The sequence below is a fragment of the Haplochromis burtoni genome, unplaced genomic scaffold (assembly GCF_018398535.1).
Source record: "Haplochromis burtoni strain Fernald_Lab_line unplaced genomic scaffold, NCSU_Asbu1 Contig_66, whole genome shotgun sequence".
In the NCBI taxonomy this organism is placed as follows: domain Eukaryota; kingdom Metazoa; phylum Chordata; class Actinopteri; order Cichliformes; family Cichlidae; genus Haplochromis; species Haplochromis burtoni.
The window spans coordinates 898,762-911,856 of NW_024582427.1; the positions used below are offsets into that span (position 1 = coordinate 898,762).

The 13,095-nt window shown below is 40.9% G+C and overlaps 1 protein-coding gene across 9 annotated transcripts in view; it reads left to right on the plus strand.

Annotated features, from left to right (window-relative positions):
- The first annotated feature begins 840 nt into the window (after positions 1–840).
- Positions 841–13,095, plus strand: part of tcf7 (transcription factor 7) — a 74,722-nt gene continuing 62,467 nt past the window's right edge. For 2 of the 9 annotated variants that reach the window (XM_005923100.3, XM_005923101.3), the window contains exons 1-3: positions 843–1,447; positions 1,778–1,847; positions 3,333–3,439. In XM_005923100.3, coding sequence (XP_005923162.1) covers positions 1,265–1,447; positions 1,778–1,847; positions 3,333–3,439 — 360 coding nt within the window. In that variant the 5' untranslated portion in view covers positions 843–1,264. The other 7 variants (XM_005923099.3, XM_005923102.3, XM_014333805.2 and 4 more) reach the window with 7 other exon arrangements.

The following is a 13,095-nucleotide window of genomic DNA, read 5'->3' on the forward strand; positions in this document are numbered from 1 at the left end:
AAATAAATATGTAAATATAATCTAAGTACAATGTAAGCATATAAAGGAATATGTAAAAGCCTATGTAGATGGAAATTAATATTCTATGGCTCAGGTCAAGCCAAAAATCATTTCCTCAAGTTTGGATAATATTTTTTTAGCTCTCTCAAAGTGCATAAATTGGCTTTGAACCAGTAGGTTAAGAAAAGAAAACTGAGATTCTGTGTGAGCTTTATAGTAGCATTATATCTAAGCACTACATGAATGAGTTGGTGATTATGATTTAAATATCAAAAACAGGAATTCTAGAGTGAAATTTTTTTTAAGTAGTAAAAAAGACTTTAGATACAGCTACTTTAAAATATAAACAGTGCTGAAGAAAGTATTTGATTATTTTGCTACAATGAAAGTAACAGTATTAGACTATAAATGTACTCCATTAAAAGTAAAAGTCTTTCATTTTAAATGTTACTTACATAAAGTAGCATTACTGAAATGTATTCAAAGTATCAAAAGCATTAATTAAAAAGAAATTACTACAATACAATATAGCTTATATAACCGGATTATTGCTAATAATTGCTATGTAAATAAAGTTAATAAATATAATAGATAAATATATATATATATTTATATTATTACATATATTTTTATATTAAATAGTAAAAACCGTATCTACAGCTAAGTCTGATAAGTTGCATCAAGTGCAAAGCAGCAGTGTGTATTTTACTACACTGATTCAGTGTACGTAAATACACCGCACTGGCGGAATTCATGACGAAAAAGTTGCAGAAGCGCAACAAAACTGATCTCCCAGCTGAGCCTGAAGTTTAGGTGGCAGCCGCGGGATCGTGGAAGGTGCAAAGTCGCCCCTGGAAGTCATGAATAACGTCTGTTCGCCTGAGCTGGGAGAGGTGATGTCTCTTTAAGAAGCTCAGCCCTCTGCCGAAACAATTGTACAACCCCCCAACAAGTCATCGGGCCTGTCAATCATCCGGTCGGCGCCCTTTGATGTCGGACTCCTCGCCTTGTCTTGGGCTCAAATGAGCTGTTTGCTGCTGTAGGGAAACATTAGTCTTCTACCAACCAACCAGCCGGGGGACGCCACATCTCAACTTTTTTCTGTATGCGGTGGGGGTTTCTGTACTTCGGAGGCGCCCCAAACTGAGGAGATTTTAACAGAGAAGTCCCGCTGAATATTTTTCTTTCTACTTTTTTATTTTAATTTTTTGTCAGTATCATTTTTTAAACGTGTATAACATCGAAGAGGAGGGGGGAAGTAGACATGCCTCAGCTTAGCAGCGGCGGCGGGGACGACCTGGGAGCCAATGATGAGATGATATCGTTTAAGGACGAAGGAGAGCAAGAGGAGAAAATCCAAGAAAACGCGTTCACGGAGAGAGACCTGGCCGACCTCAAGTCCTCTCTGGTGAACGAGTCGGAAATAAATCAAAGTCCGAACGCAGCGGTAGGTGTCACGGAGTGTGACTGTGTGTGAAAGGCAGAGGGAGAAAGTGTGTGTGGAAAGCTTGTTTTATTTTACGCGCTGCTGAGAAGCTTTGAATGAAACCAACTCGCGCAGTCAACTTGCCTCCAGGGTTATAGTAGTTAAAAAAAGAAGAGGGGGTGGTGGTGGTGGTGGTGGTACGGGTCTACTACAGAACGAGAGCAAAACTGAATTGCGCTTATTAGCGCGATAAAGTCAATATAAAGTTACTCTTGTTTGGCAGGGGTTTGTGGCGTTTTCGTGACTTTTTCGGGTAATTCTCACTCGGTGTTTGTTTACGATCCCTTCCAGGCGGTCAGACGGGGACAGCAGGGCGAGCAGAGGGGCTTCCCAGACAAACACCGGGAGCATCTCGACGTTGGTAAGCAGAAAATACAAATAAAAAAACTTGGGAAAACAAACAAACAAACCAAAAAAAAAACATGAACATACTCACTCTCATCCCTATGAGCAGTCAAGTACTGTGTAAGAAAGCGGTAAAAACCACCCACTGTGTCAAAGCAAGGAGTTATTTTGGTCACGGGCGCACGTGCTGCTGCATTAAAACTTCAAAGAAGCACCGCTCAGGTGTACACTGCAAAACAAAACAAAAAAAAAAAGATGGCCATCCTGTCTTCAGCTCTTTAGTTTATCTCTAAGATCTATAGCTTGCTGGGGAGATTTCCTCTGCTGCTCAGTCAAATTAGCAGAGCTCAGCAGAGATGCAAGCAGACTAGCTATCTTTAAAAAAGTGGAACCCTCTTGGCCTTAAATTGTCATTAAGCTTAGGTAAAGGCACTGGTGTGAAGGGCAAAGCAACTTCTCAGTAGCTGTAAAAATTGCTAGTGCCTTTCATTTTAATTCACTATGTTTTAAGCTTACTTATCTAGCGATCTTTTATAAGATTTTGCCAAAAAACCAAGGTCAGCCTTCCTTTTTCTTCAAACCTACCACCCAAAAAGATAGAGGAAAAAAAAAAAAGCAAATTCCCCTAACTACGCCAGAGCGCATTTAGACAACATATACAAAACAGCTTTAATTATAGGTATCACTGTTGTGTGTACTCATCTCTGAAAGGAAGAATGCTCTCACCTTGTGATCCTTTGATCAAAAAAAGAAAAAAATCCTCATCAAATGTGGATTTGCGGTTTTTAAAAACTGGTCTATTTGATGGTCCTCGAGAAAAAGTGAAACCCGCAGAAATCAGAAAAAACAGTTCCGCCCTGAGGGATGCTGATTGCCCTCAGATTCTGTCACTCAGGTTCTGGCCACGTTAAAAGTTTTGTCACCTTCGCAAGAAAGCTCAGCACTCACGAGGGAAACCAGTTGTGTTTTGTGTGTGTGTATGTGTGTGTGTGTTTCTATGCAGGTATAACCTAGTCGTATCTGACCTCCACATAGGCCTCTCGTGCTTAATATGGGTGGTGGTAAGAAATAAATTAACACATAGGCTACAGAAGTTCACGCCTCTAAGACTATGTGGTGGTTGTAACGCTTTTGTCTCCAGTATTGTTGCCTCTGCTCATTCACGGATGTAAAGTGTAGTAACTAGAATGCCTGTAAATAGCTGAGCTGCTTTATATGCACGTTTACCTTCTTTTTCTTTTGACGTTAACACCTTAGCAGCATTGTGTGAGTAAGTATCAGGTTTGATTTTTATTTTAATCCTCACATCCAGCATTTGCACCCACAGCTTTACCTTTATTGTTGTTTATTTTTTTCTTTTCCCCCGAGCTGTCATGATTTTTATTGTAAATTAAATACATTATTAAATGATAACTATTGAGATTTAGACAGCAAATCAAAAGAGTTTGGAAAAATTAGGCAACAAAGGTGACAGCTTCTAATTGTTTGCTTTTCCTGTCAGTGTCGAAGCAGCAAGATGGAGGTATGTACAAGTCGCCGGGATATCCAGGGTACCCGTTCCTGATGCTGCCAGACCCCTACCTCCCCAACAGCTCCGTTTCTCCATCTGTAAGTCCACTTCTCATTGAATCCTTCTGCTGGCTATGGTTCTCCTCTTAGCACCTGATGATATTCTGTGCTCCTGAGGACTCCTTAAGGTGCAAGTTTTTGCGCCTCAGCTTGTCTTTGTATTATTTAGTATCAAGTCCAGACTGTGAACACACAGTGCTGAGCCCCAGAAGAGAAATCCAGTGTTTTGTAGTCGGGGAGAATAAAAGGAACGCACACTCGTAGATGGAGATCTCAAGCCTGGTGTCCTCTGAGGGATTTTATTTTTTAATTTTTAATTTTTTTGGGCTGGTGCAAAGACGTCCTCAGTAGTCTCAGTTCGAGAGAAAAGAGATGCAAAGCGGTGGAGAATTTACTCGACTTTTTGTGCATAAAAGCATAAAACATTTCTTCTTGGTATTTTCTGTTTCATAATTCATAATTTCTATTTTTTATGTGCATGCAGTTTTGAGAATTAGAAAAGTTCCCCTCACATCAGCCTAAATTTCAGTGATGTTTTCCCCTTTTAGATGCAATTAGCATATTGTGGCTCAGCTATAACCCCCTAAAACATTATACAGAATTTTAATGCTGCGTCTCTTATTTAGAGGGGTTTAAACTACCAGCTTTATATATTTTTTGGAGAGGGGGGGTCTCTTTCACATTACAAAGCAGAATCAGTCAGCTTATGTTGCACTAGGTTTTAGATTCAGAAGAGACAACATGAGTCTCTGTCAGACTGAAGATGAATGGCACATCACTGCAGATCTCTCTCAAACTTTACACATGCTCTGATTTGGCTTTGAACTGTGCTGCTAACTCCCCCCACACCCCATCCCCAAGGCTCACACCATCCCTAACTGCCTTATAAAATAAAGCTGCATTTAAAACACAGCGGAATAAAATCAAAGTGCCGCAGCCTCATGAGGCAAAGCAAGAAAAAAAAAAAAAAAACAGGAAAAAAAAAGCTTGTTTTTGTTTACGCCGTTGCTGAAGTTGGAATTTGATTGATGTCGTCATCGCGAACCATTTCACGTGACGTTTTCCCGTCTGTTTGTACCCCGGGTGAATGACAAGAGGTTTATTGCACAGCCTTAATAGCAGTTCTAAGTGTTAAAACCGCTAAAACAAACATCAGAACAACTCGTGGAAAGATTTCAAGTATGCAGTATTGCTCACCCAGCCAGACAGCCCTTAAAGAATTCATCATAAAAAAAAAATCCCTTCGAGTCACCCGTTAAGAACCAATATCCATGGATAGGCTGAGTAATTGCGCCGAACGTGAACGGTTGTGCCTAATTCATTTTTCACGTGCTGCGTAATCCTGTTGCCTGAATTAACCCCCTGCTCTAGCAGACAAGACGTTGCTAAACAGCATAGATGCCTGTTTGTGAGATGACATGTGCTGTAGGCTGATTTCACGTGAGAGCATAGTGAATAAGGAATATGCGGATTTATGGCTGGAAAATGTGATTTTCTAATGGCACCTTGGAGCTTCTTAAGAGTGTTTCAAGACGCCGTCAGTGTCCAGGTCAGGGCCCGTTGGCTGGTCATGGGAGACTTTAATAGGGTCTGTGATTTTTCAGAATAAAAGCGGACAGTTACCTTCATTTTCCATGGTTTTTTAAATGAAACTAAAATTTAAAATTGTAGTCTGTGGGGAAAATACATAGTAGGAGAGTGGCTTCTTTTCTCCGCCACAGCTATAAAGAAAAACATATAATGGATCTAAATGCATCTGTAAAGTAAAGACGGGTTATACTGTTCATACATGTGATTTGGCTACACAGTGCCTTTTCACTTTAGTTTTATATATGCTCCTTTCAGGCTTGCTAGAAAAAAAATACAGGGTGAAAACTTTTGTTTTACTGTTTATTTCTTTTTATGTTCTTGTATAGAATACATCCTTGACCTGCTAGCTCCATTTAATTGTGCTGTTTTGCACATAAAGCAAAGCCTTTGCTTGGAAGAGAAGCACTTGTAGGTACAGCAGCGTCTCCTTGGAAATCACATTTCATTTTCAGAGTCTTTATTCAGTAACCAGTTACATTCTGAGAATACGACTGAATGAACTACGAGTCTTAGTGAGCATGCTTGTTGTTTCCTCAAACGTCTTTATACTCGAAGCTGCATAACACGGCACATCCGGCATCGTGACAAACATTGTGAAGAAGTGGAGACAAACGTGGTGTCTTCCACCTTCTTCTCTTCTCTTCTCTTCTCTTCTCTTCTCTTCTCTTCTCTTCTCTTCTCTTCTCTTCTCCAACCACAGAAGCCTCTCATAGATTATTCTCATTGGGGGTGGGATTGGCGAGTTGGTGAGTGATGAGGAGGGGGGGGGGGGGGGGGGGGGGGGTAAAGGGGAGGTGGTGGCGGTGTGTTGATGGCAGATTAAGAGCGTTTCTTCGCCCGTGTGTGTCTTGCCACACAATGCTCACTTGTTGCTGCTTCCCTTGTAATTAGCCCGCTGGTTGTGAGGCGGTAGCGGGGTATCAGGCCCTGTCTAACCTGCCACTTGAAAGGGGCTGAGAGTAGTGGTTTAGCGGGTGAGGGGGGGGGGGGGTGATGATTATGGATGGCAGAGCTGGATCAGAAGTTCAAGGTCAGGGTGACTGACAGAAAAAAGAGCTGTTTGTGGTTTTCCCGTTATTGTGATGTTGACATGGGACATTTCTGTGTGCGTGTGTCCATGTCTCACTGCTGGCCTGTCTTGTCCTGGAGCTATGACTTACGCTTCTAGTGTCTCATGTCGCACATGCACTGGAGCCTGGATTATTTTTAGATCTTTTTTTGCGGGCGAAAAAATGTCAGATCCAGTCAGAATGGACATTAAATGGTCTTCAGCCTGCCAGTCCCGTAGTGCAAAGTCTGTCCGATTGTGCCAGGTTGCACGAGTGTTAAGAGCGGTGCAGGTGAATTCATCGCTATTAAGTGGTCGCCTCATGTCTTGCCCATGCACGCGCTACTCTGGCAGCACAAGAGTTTGATTTTTCAGACTTTTTTTCTGTAGAATATGTGTGTACACAGCTTTATCGTTGGTGTTTGTTGCATTTTCACTCATCAAGTAGTCTTTAAAAGGTGAGATGATTGCGACTTCTTGATTTTGTGTGTACCCGATGAGAGGGTAGCTTATGCTCACATTCGGTGGAGGCAGATTTATGCTCACTGCTGCCGGGACCCTGCTATCAAACCTGTTTGGTTATAAAAAATGTAAAGCTTAAATCATCCGTCTGTCTTAATTCAGATAGTTTATCAACAACAAGAAGTCACGACTGCCTTACATCCACTTATGTTTAGTTTCGTGGATTAACCTACGTGCAGTTACTTTGAGTCAAAATAATGAATTGGTTAATCATCAATTACTAATCAACATAAAATGAATCCGGAGCCAATGAATTAATTCATTGATCAAGTACACATGTATTAATCGAAGCAGTTTTGATCAGGTTTCTGCTTTTGTTACACTACACTGTCAGATCGTTCACAAACCGCTTTTCTCCTGAGTTTATTTGTTTATCTTCAGTTACGTACCAATTCTTTATTCAGTCTGTGTATTTCTCATTTTTTATCCCAGAAGAAAGCCAAACCAAATATCATTGCACTGTGTGTAATGACAATAAAGATGATTCAATCGTCAGAACACTTAATACATTTAAAACATGCTTTTCTCATGTTTTAAATGTATTAAGAAACCTATTAAGAGAAAAGAAAGTGTAGTGTAGCTTCATCTGTGTTATTTGAAGTCAAACCCTTTGATATACTTTCTTTTCTTTTTTTAAACGTGAATTTATTTAACAGGCTGTGGTGTAAAAATTTCTGCAGCGTTGCCCACATGTCACCAGCTCACCTGAAGAAACTACAACACCTTTGTGCGTTCCCGTAAACTGCTTTGAACTGTTGCAGTCATTGTGAGAACCTCAGCTGAATGACTGAAAGTCAGAAATTAATTGTAAAATCAGTCTGCTTGTGTCTGTGTGGGTTTATCCTCACTTGTAAAGGTCTAGCCAGCTTTTTGCACTTTTTAATCGCCAACTGATGAAAAAACATTTGAATGAAAACCTGCGCAGCCCCTGACCGTCGGAGTGGGCTGACTTACATTTCATATAGGAGGGGGAACGAAATTGCCTGAGCTGTTGTTGTGAAAGATTAACGCATTGTTTTCCTAATACAGCTGAATCAAAATGGCAGAAATGGACGCAAACAGACTGATAATCACTCCTTGTTATTTTGGTATTAACATTTAAAATTTTAGATTTAAAGAGAAAAGAAGAAGCCTCTAATCTCTGCTGAGAAGTGGGTTTTGCAAAGCGACTACACGGGTATTGGCTCCTTATCCCATTCAGCGATAATACTCCTATTACAGCATTTCATGGGACATTTCACTGTTGTTGCATTAATGGAGATATCAGCCGTCCTTTCAGGGGAAGTGGCCAGAGAAGGAGATTTGTGGGATTCGGAGATATGACTAAACTCCCTCAGCTTGTTGTCTTTGGATAAAGCTTTATCTCGAGTGTGTTTGTCAGCGCGCGTGCGTGTTTGCTGTTTAAGTTCATTACACTAAGTAATCTGTATGTATCAAAGCTTTTGGCATGTTCTGTGTGTGTGCGTGTGTGTTTTCTAGTTTGTTGCCTTAGGCTTGTGTTTGTACCCAGGGTTCATGGTGTGTTTTGTGTGATGATGCTGGCCGTATACTGTGGATGCAGCGTGTGTGTGTCAGCTCTCTTCTTGCTGTGTGTATAATGCTGTGAATTACCAGCAGACACTCTCTCTCTCTCTTTTTTTATTATTATTTTTGAAGGGATCATGAGTCTTTGTCGTCTCAGGCAGTTAAACCCTGTCGCAGGGGAGACCTTCAGTAGATATAAGAGTGTTTTTCTGTCTTCAGCTTCCATCCATCTTCCTCCTCACTCCCTTTGCACGCTTGCCATTTCCACATATCCATCTCTTTTATCGTCTTGTGCTGTCTTCAGCATCTGAGTTGGTTCCAAGCATCTCTCCTCACTTCATTTTCCTACTCGGAGAGATAACTTCTTGGTAATTGCGAACTATTAAAAGGAGATCAGATGGGAAAATAGGAAAGCTTATTTTCATTCATTTCCAATTATATGCATCGGAAGCGTAAGAACTTTTTTTTGTGTGTGTATTTCGTTAACCTCTTAAGTCACACAGGATCAACTTATCTGAGCATGAGAACCAGCTCTTCATTACTTAATGTTTTGATTGATTATGAAGGAAAGCACACAAGGAATCAATAGAAGAAGAAACAGAAGTGATGAGAAAAACATTTTGGGTCTGCTGATTTTTTGTGGTTTGTTTGCATTAATATCAAATATTTTATATGTTAGTGGCCATTTTTAGGTAAACATCTGGCGATTACTCACATGACTTCCCCTAAAACGCCTGTTATTAGTGGACAGTTTGGATATTAATTTGTAAGGAGGAGGCAGTTGTTTTTTTCTCAGTTCCTGGAACCTACAACTCTTAGAAAACTAGTCAAATATCTCAAAGTTGTGGGCTCTGAAAAGAAGTGCATATTTTACTCTAGACTGGAAGTTAACAGTTGTTATTGATTTCCATAACGCCAGCTGCACTTCCTACAGCTGCTTCACCATAAAAGCGTCTTAATTTTAATCTCGCGTGAGATTTTTATTGTGACGATTCTCTGCTGCGAAGGAATCGAGAGGGTTAGACTGAAGTAAGAGGAGAAGCAAAGTAGAAGCAACATTGCTTGATTGTTCATGGGGATTGATGGATGTTTGGTTGAAGTTAGTGGGTGGCCTGCCCGCTGAAGCAAAAACCAGGGTTTTTACTTTATCTGAAGTGGCCAGTGAGTCATGCGCAAAGTGATTGGTGGTTAGCGGTTGTATATTAATGAGCCAAGTATTTGGATTTTAATCAGTAACCTTTTACCACCAGTCGTCTGAGAGATCCAGCGTGCCTCGTGGTTAGTTTGAAAGAAGCACACCTTTCTGGAGTGATGTTCGCATGTAGAGCAGCTTCGACATGATTCGATCCAAAAGGAATCTGTAGGTCTGAAGATGTCTGAGGTTCGGCGATAAAGCGCTGAATTGTTTCACAACTTTGTCCACAGACTTCAAAGATTGTCCGTCTGGTCTGTTTGTGGGTCATTATCTGAATAATTAAGCAGTTTAAGCTGATATCTGATATTTGTCTGCATGCAAATCTATTCGCTGTCAGAGAGGCTGTGAAACTCCCTGTGATGTGGAAGCTGTGGTCACACTATGACGTCAGCACGCTCTGAAGGCAGCAGGCTGCTCTAAAACACTTTCCCGCTCAGCCTACCTGGACACTGACTGTAAATGGCTCAGGTTCTTTGGGATAACAGTAAATGTTTGGTCGAAATGCAGTTTGACAGCGTGCTTTCAGTCAGTGGAATTTACGAGCCTGTGTTTTACAGCTCAGTGTTGTCTGATTTGGGGGAATTTCCTGCTCATTTGACATTTCGATTCACAGAGCAGAATTAAAAATTGACAGGAAGGCTGCTAAGAGATGGTTTACATGTTTGGGAAAGGCGGCGGGGGAACGTCGTCATTTCTGTTACTCTAAAGACTCAGCTGAAGTGTGTGTTTTGAACATTTCAGTATCTCAGCCTACAAAGAAATATCAGTTTGATTGTTTTCACCCACTTCAACTGAAAGCTTATGCTTTCTGTTTGAGTAATTTCACGTCTTTTAGCCCATAAAGGTTTTTCATACATCTCCTCCTTTTTCTTGTATCCATTCAGAAATCAGTTGCCGTTGTGAACAAGCTCTCCTCCCCGTTCCCCTTTCCTCCTCCTCCAATCTCCCAAATAATACGAGGTCGATCCTCCAAGATCAAGGGAATGGCATGTGTGTGCGCAAGTCTCTAGGATCTTGCCACTTCCTTGTTTCCCATTGTATTGCAGTGTTGACAGGGGGGTTGTTCAGCCTTCCCCTAGTCTCTTGGTAAACAATGGCAGCAACACAGGCTGAGGCCTCCCTAATCCCCCCTTCATACAGACCCAGGGGCTGGGATGAGCAGTGCTGGGGCCTCCCTGTCTCTGACTGCCTACGATAAGGACCCTGCACACTCGGATTTAAGAGGCCTAAAAGAAAAGCAGCTTTCACTAGAATGCGGGAAAAGCCCAAGTTTCGATGGAAAGCTTGCATCTTGTCTTTTCTCGGATCTTTTTCTCCTTTAACTATAACTGACAGCTCTGCTTTAAAATAACGCCCATGCTGCGTTGCATCCATGAAGTAAAGGTTTTTGAAATATTAATGTAGGATTCAAAGTATGCTGAGAGGGCTTCATGAAGCCCCACCTGACAGCTTTTTCTATCGTTATGATGTGTTCAAGTCTGTGATTATGTTTGTGCAGAGTGTAAACGGGAGTCAACTACTGCCAAACATGAAAACATCGAGTGTCCTCGTTCACAATTTATTAACAGTTAAAACTAAATTTGGGACTCAATAAAAGGAGACATGAAGTAATGTGATCACAATATGTTACCCATGTTAAAAATAGTGTCATATTACAGCAGCAGCATTTACTTTAATATAACAGTGTAACTGAGGACAAAAATACACCCAAATCCTCTAAAACTATCTAGTTATATCAAGTGTTTGTATATCTAATTACTATATATCAACATCATTCAGTATTGTGTCAGATCAGTTTAATTTAATTTAACCTCTAATTTACTGTCCTATTAGCTCTCCACGCCTGCCCTGCTGTTCACCATTTTCCATCACAGTCACCTCACGTTGGTTAACTTCTGTGAGGACCTCTTAAAGGGAACCTGTTACGCTCATTTTCCAGCTCCGTATTTTATTTTTGGACTCTCCTGGAATGGCTTTGCATAATTCACAGCTCAAAATAATCCCTATTGATCTTATACTGGGCTTCAGCGCGGCCCCTCGGTTCTGATCGGCTACCCCTCACAAACAGAAGGTCTCAACAGCAGATGGGCGGGGCTTCTATGCTCACAGCCAGATACGACCTTATAATCAAGTCGGATCTTACTGACATCATACAGAGCCAAGAATATAATAAAAAACTTTCCAAATCTGACCATAAGCTTATTTATTACAACTCCAGCTGTGTTCAATATAGACGTGTATCATTGTAACAGCAACAAAATAAGATGAAACAAAGAAACTATTTTTCTAAGCTTTATGGTTTAAGCTTTACGGAAGTGGCAGCTGGCTGTGATTTGAAGGAGTATTGACTGGTGTTGAAACATTGGTTTAAATTGTAAGTGTGTATTCTCTTTATTATTTGACAGCGTGAATAAAATATTGAGAGAAAAAAAGGAGGTGCATCTCATAATCTGACGCTTTCTTGCAAATTTGCATCCATGAACGCCAAGATACTCAATGAAAAGATACCTATCTAAAAAGTTATTTGCCTATCAGATGTAAATATAAAATAAAACTTTCTAATGTAAATAGGACTTCTGATGTGTACTTTCATCTTGTGTCAGTGACTAAAGACATGAAAAGCAAATGCAAGGACCAAACAAAGATGTTTCTAGTCGATATAAATCATAATCTTTATAATTGCTGGATATCATGCTTGTTTGTTTGAGGTTGCCATGTTCACTTAGTCTCAGGGAGACCACAGCCAACGGAAAATGTGAGCTCAAGATCGAAATAGATTCGGATGAAGACAGATAAATAGATTTTTATAGAGGAAAGGCTGGAGAGGTAAAGACAGCGCTATAGAAGGAGGAGAAGAGGAGGGGGAAAGATTAAAATACAAATGACCATAAGAGCCTTCTCATCGCCCTACTGGCTTTGAAGTAGCGGGCTGTGAAGGCACCTGAAGAGAAACTGTTCAGAAGACTATTTGAAGAGGCGGTAATGTTAAGAAGAATATCAGGAGGGGGAGAAAAAAACCCTTTGGATAGCCCCGAGGTGTTTATACCTGTAATTATTCATCCACTTATTTCTTTCCGGCGTTGAAGGAAGATGGGGTGGGGGAAGTGGTAGAGCAGTAAAAGACAGGTGTTGGCAAAGGAACTGTGGGTTTATTTGATTATTATTAACTTTATTTCTCTCGAGCGCGCGCTCTCTCTGCCTTCATACACTCAAACGCACCAGCGGAGACAAAACAGCATGTGTTCGCTCAGCGAGCACCACGCCGAACTAAGTGTGCTAAAGTTTCTGCAGTTGGTATGAAACTAAAATGAAAACAAGGGGTCTTGAAGGTTGGTAACCTCATGTGGCGTTAGTGCAGGTGTTTTTCTAAATGAAGACCACATTTCCCATGATTCCACCTACGTTTCCTGCCAGCAAGAATATGCTAGAGGTCAAACATGTTAAAACACAGAGGGCCTTGATTTTAGTTGCCGTCTTGTAGCGTTGGCACTGCATCGAGGTCTCCGTAAAGCAGCACTTCGGAGCACCTCAGGTCCCGTGTTGTGCAACATGTGGTTCAAGGAAACCTTAAGCAAACATAAAAGTGTTTTTTTTTTTGTTTTAAGTTCATTTTTATTCCTTGCTCTCTAAGCTGTGTATACAAGCCAGTTTTCTGCTTGAATGGGAGAGTTATGCACTGTAACAGCTTGAAGGGGGAAGTGGTCGCATTTTTGCAGGATTGAAAAAAAAAAAAGAAACACAGAGAGACATAAAGGTAGTTGACATAAGGTCAAGGTTCACAAAGAGGCTCTTTGTTTAGGTCTCAGTGTTTGTTTA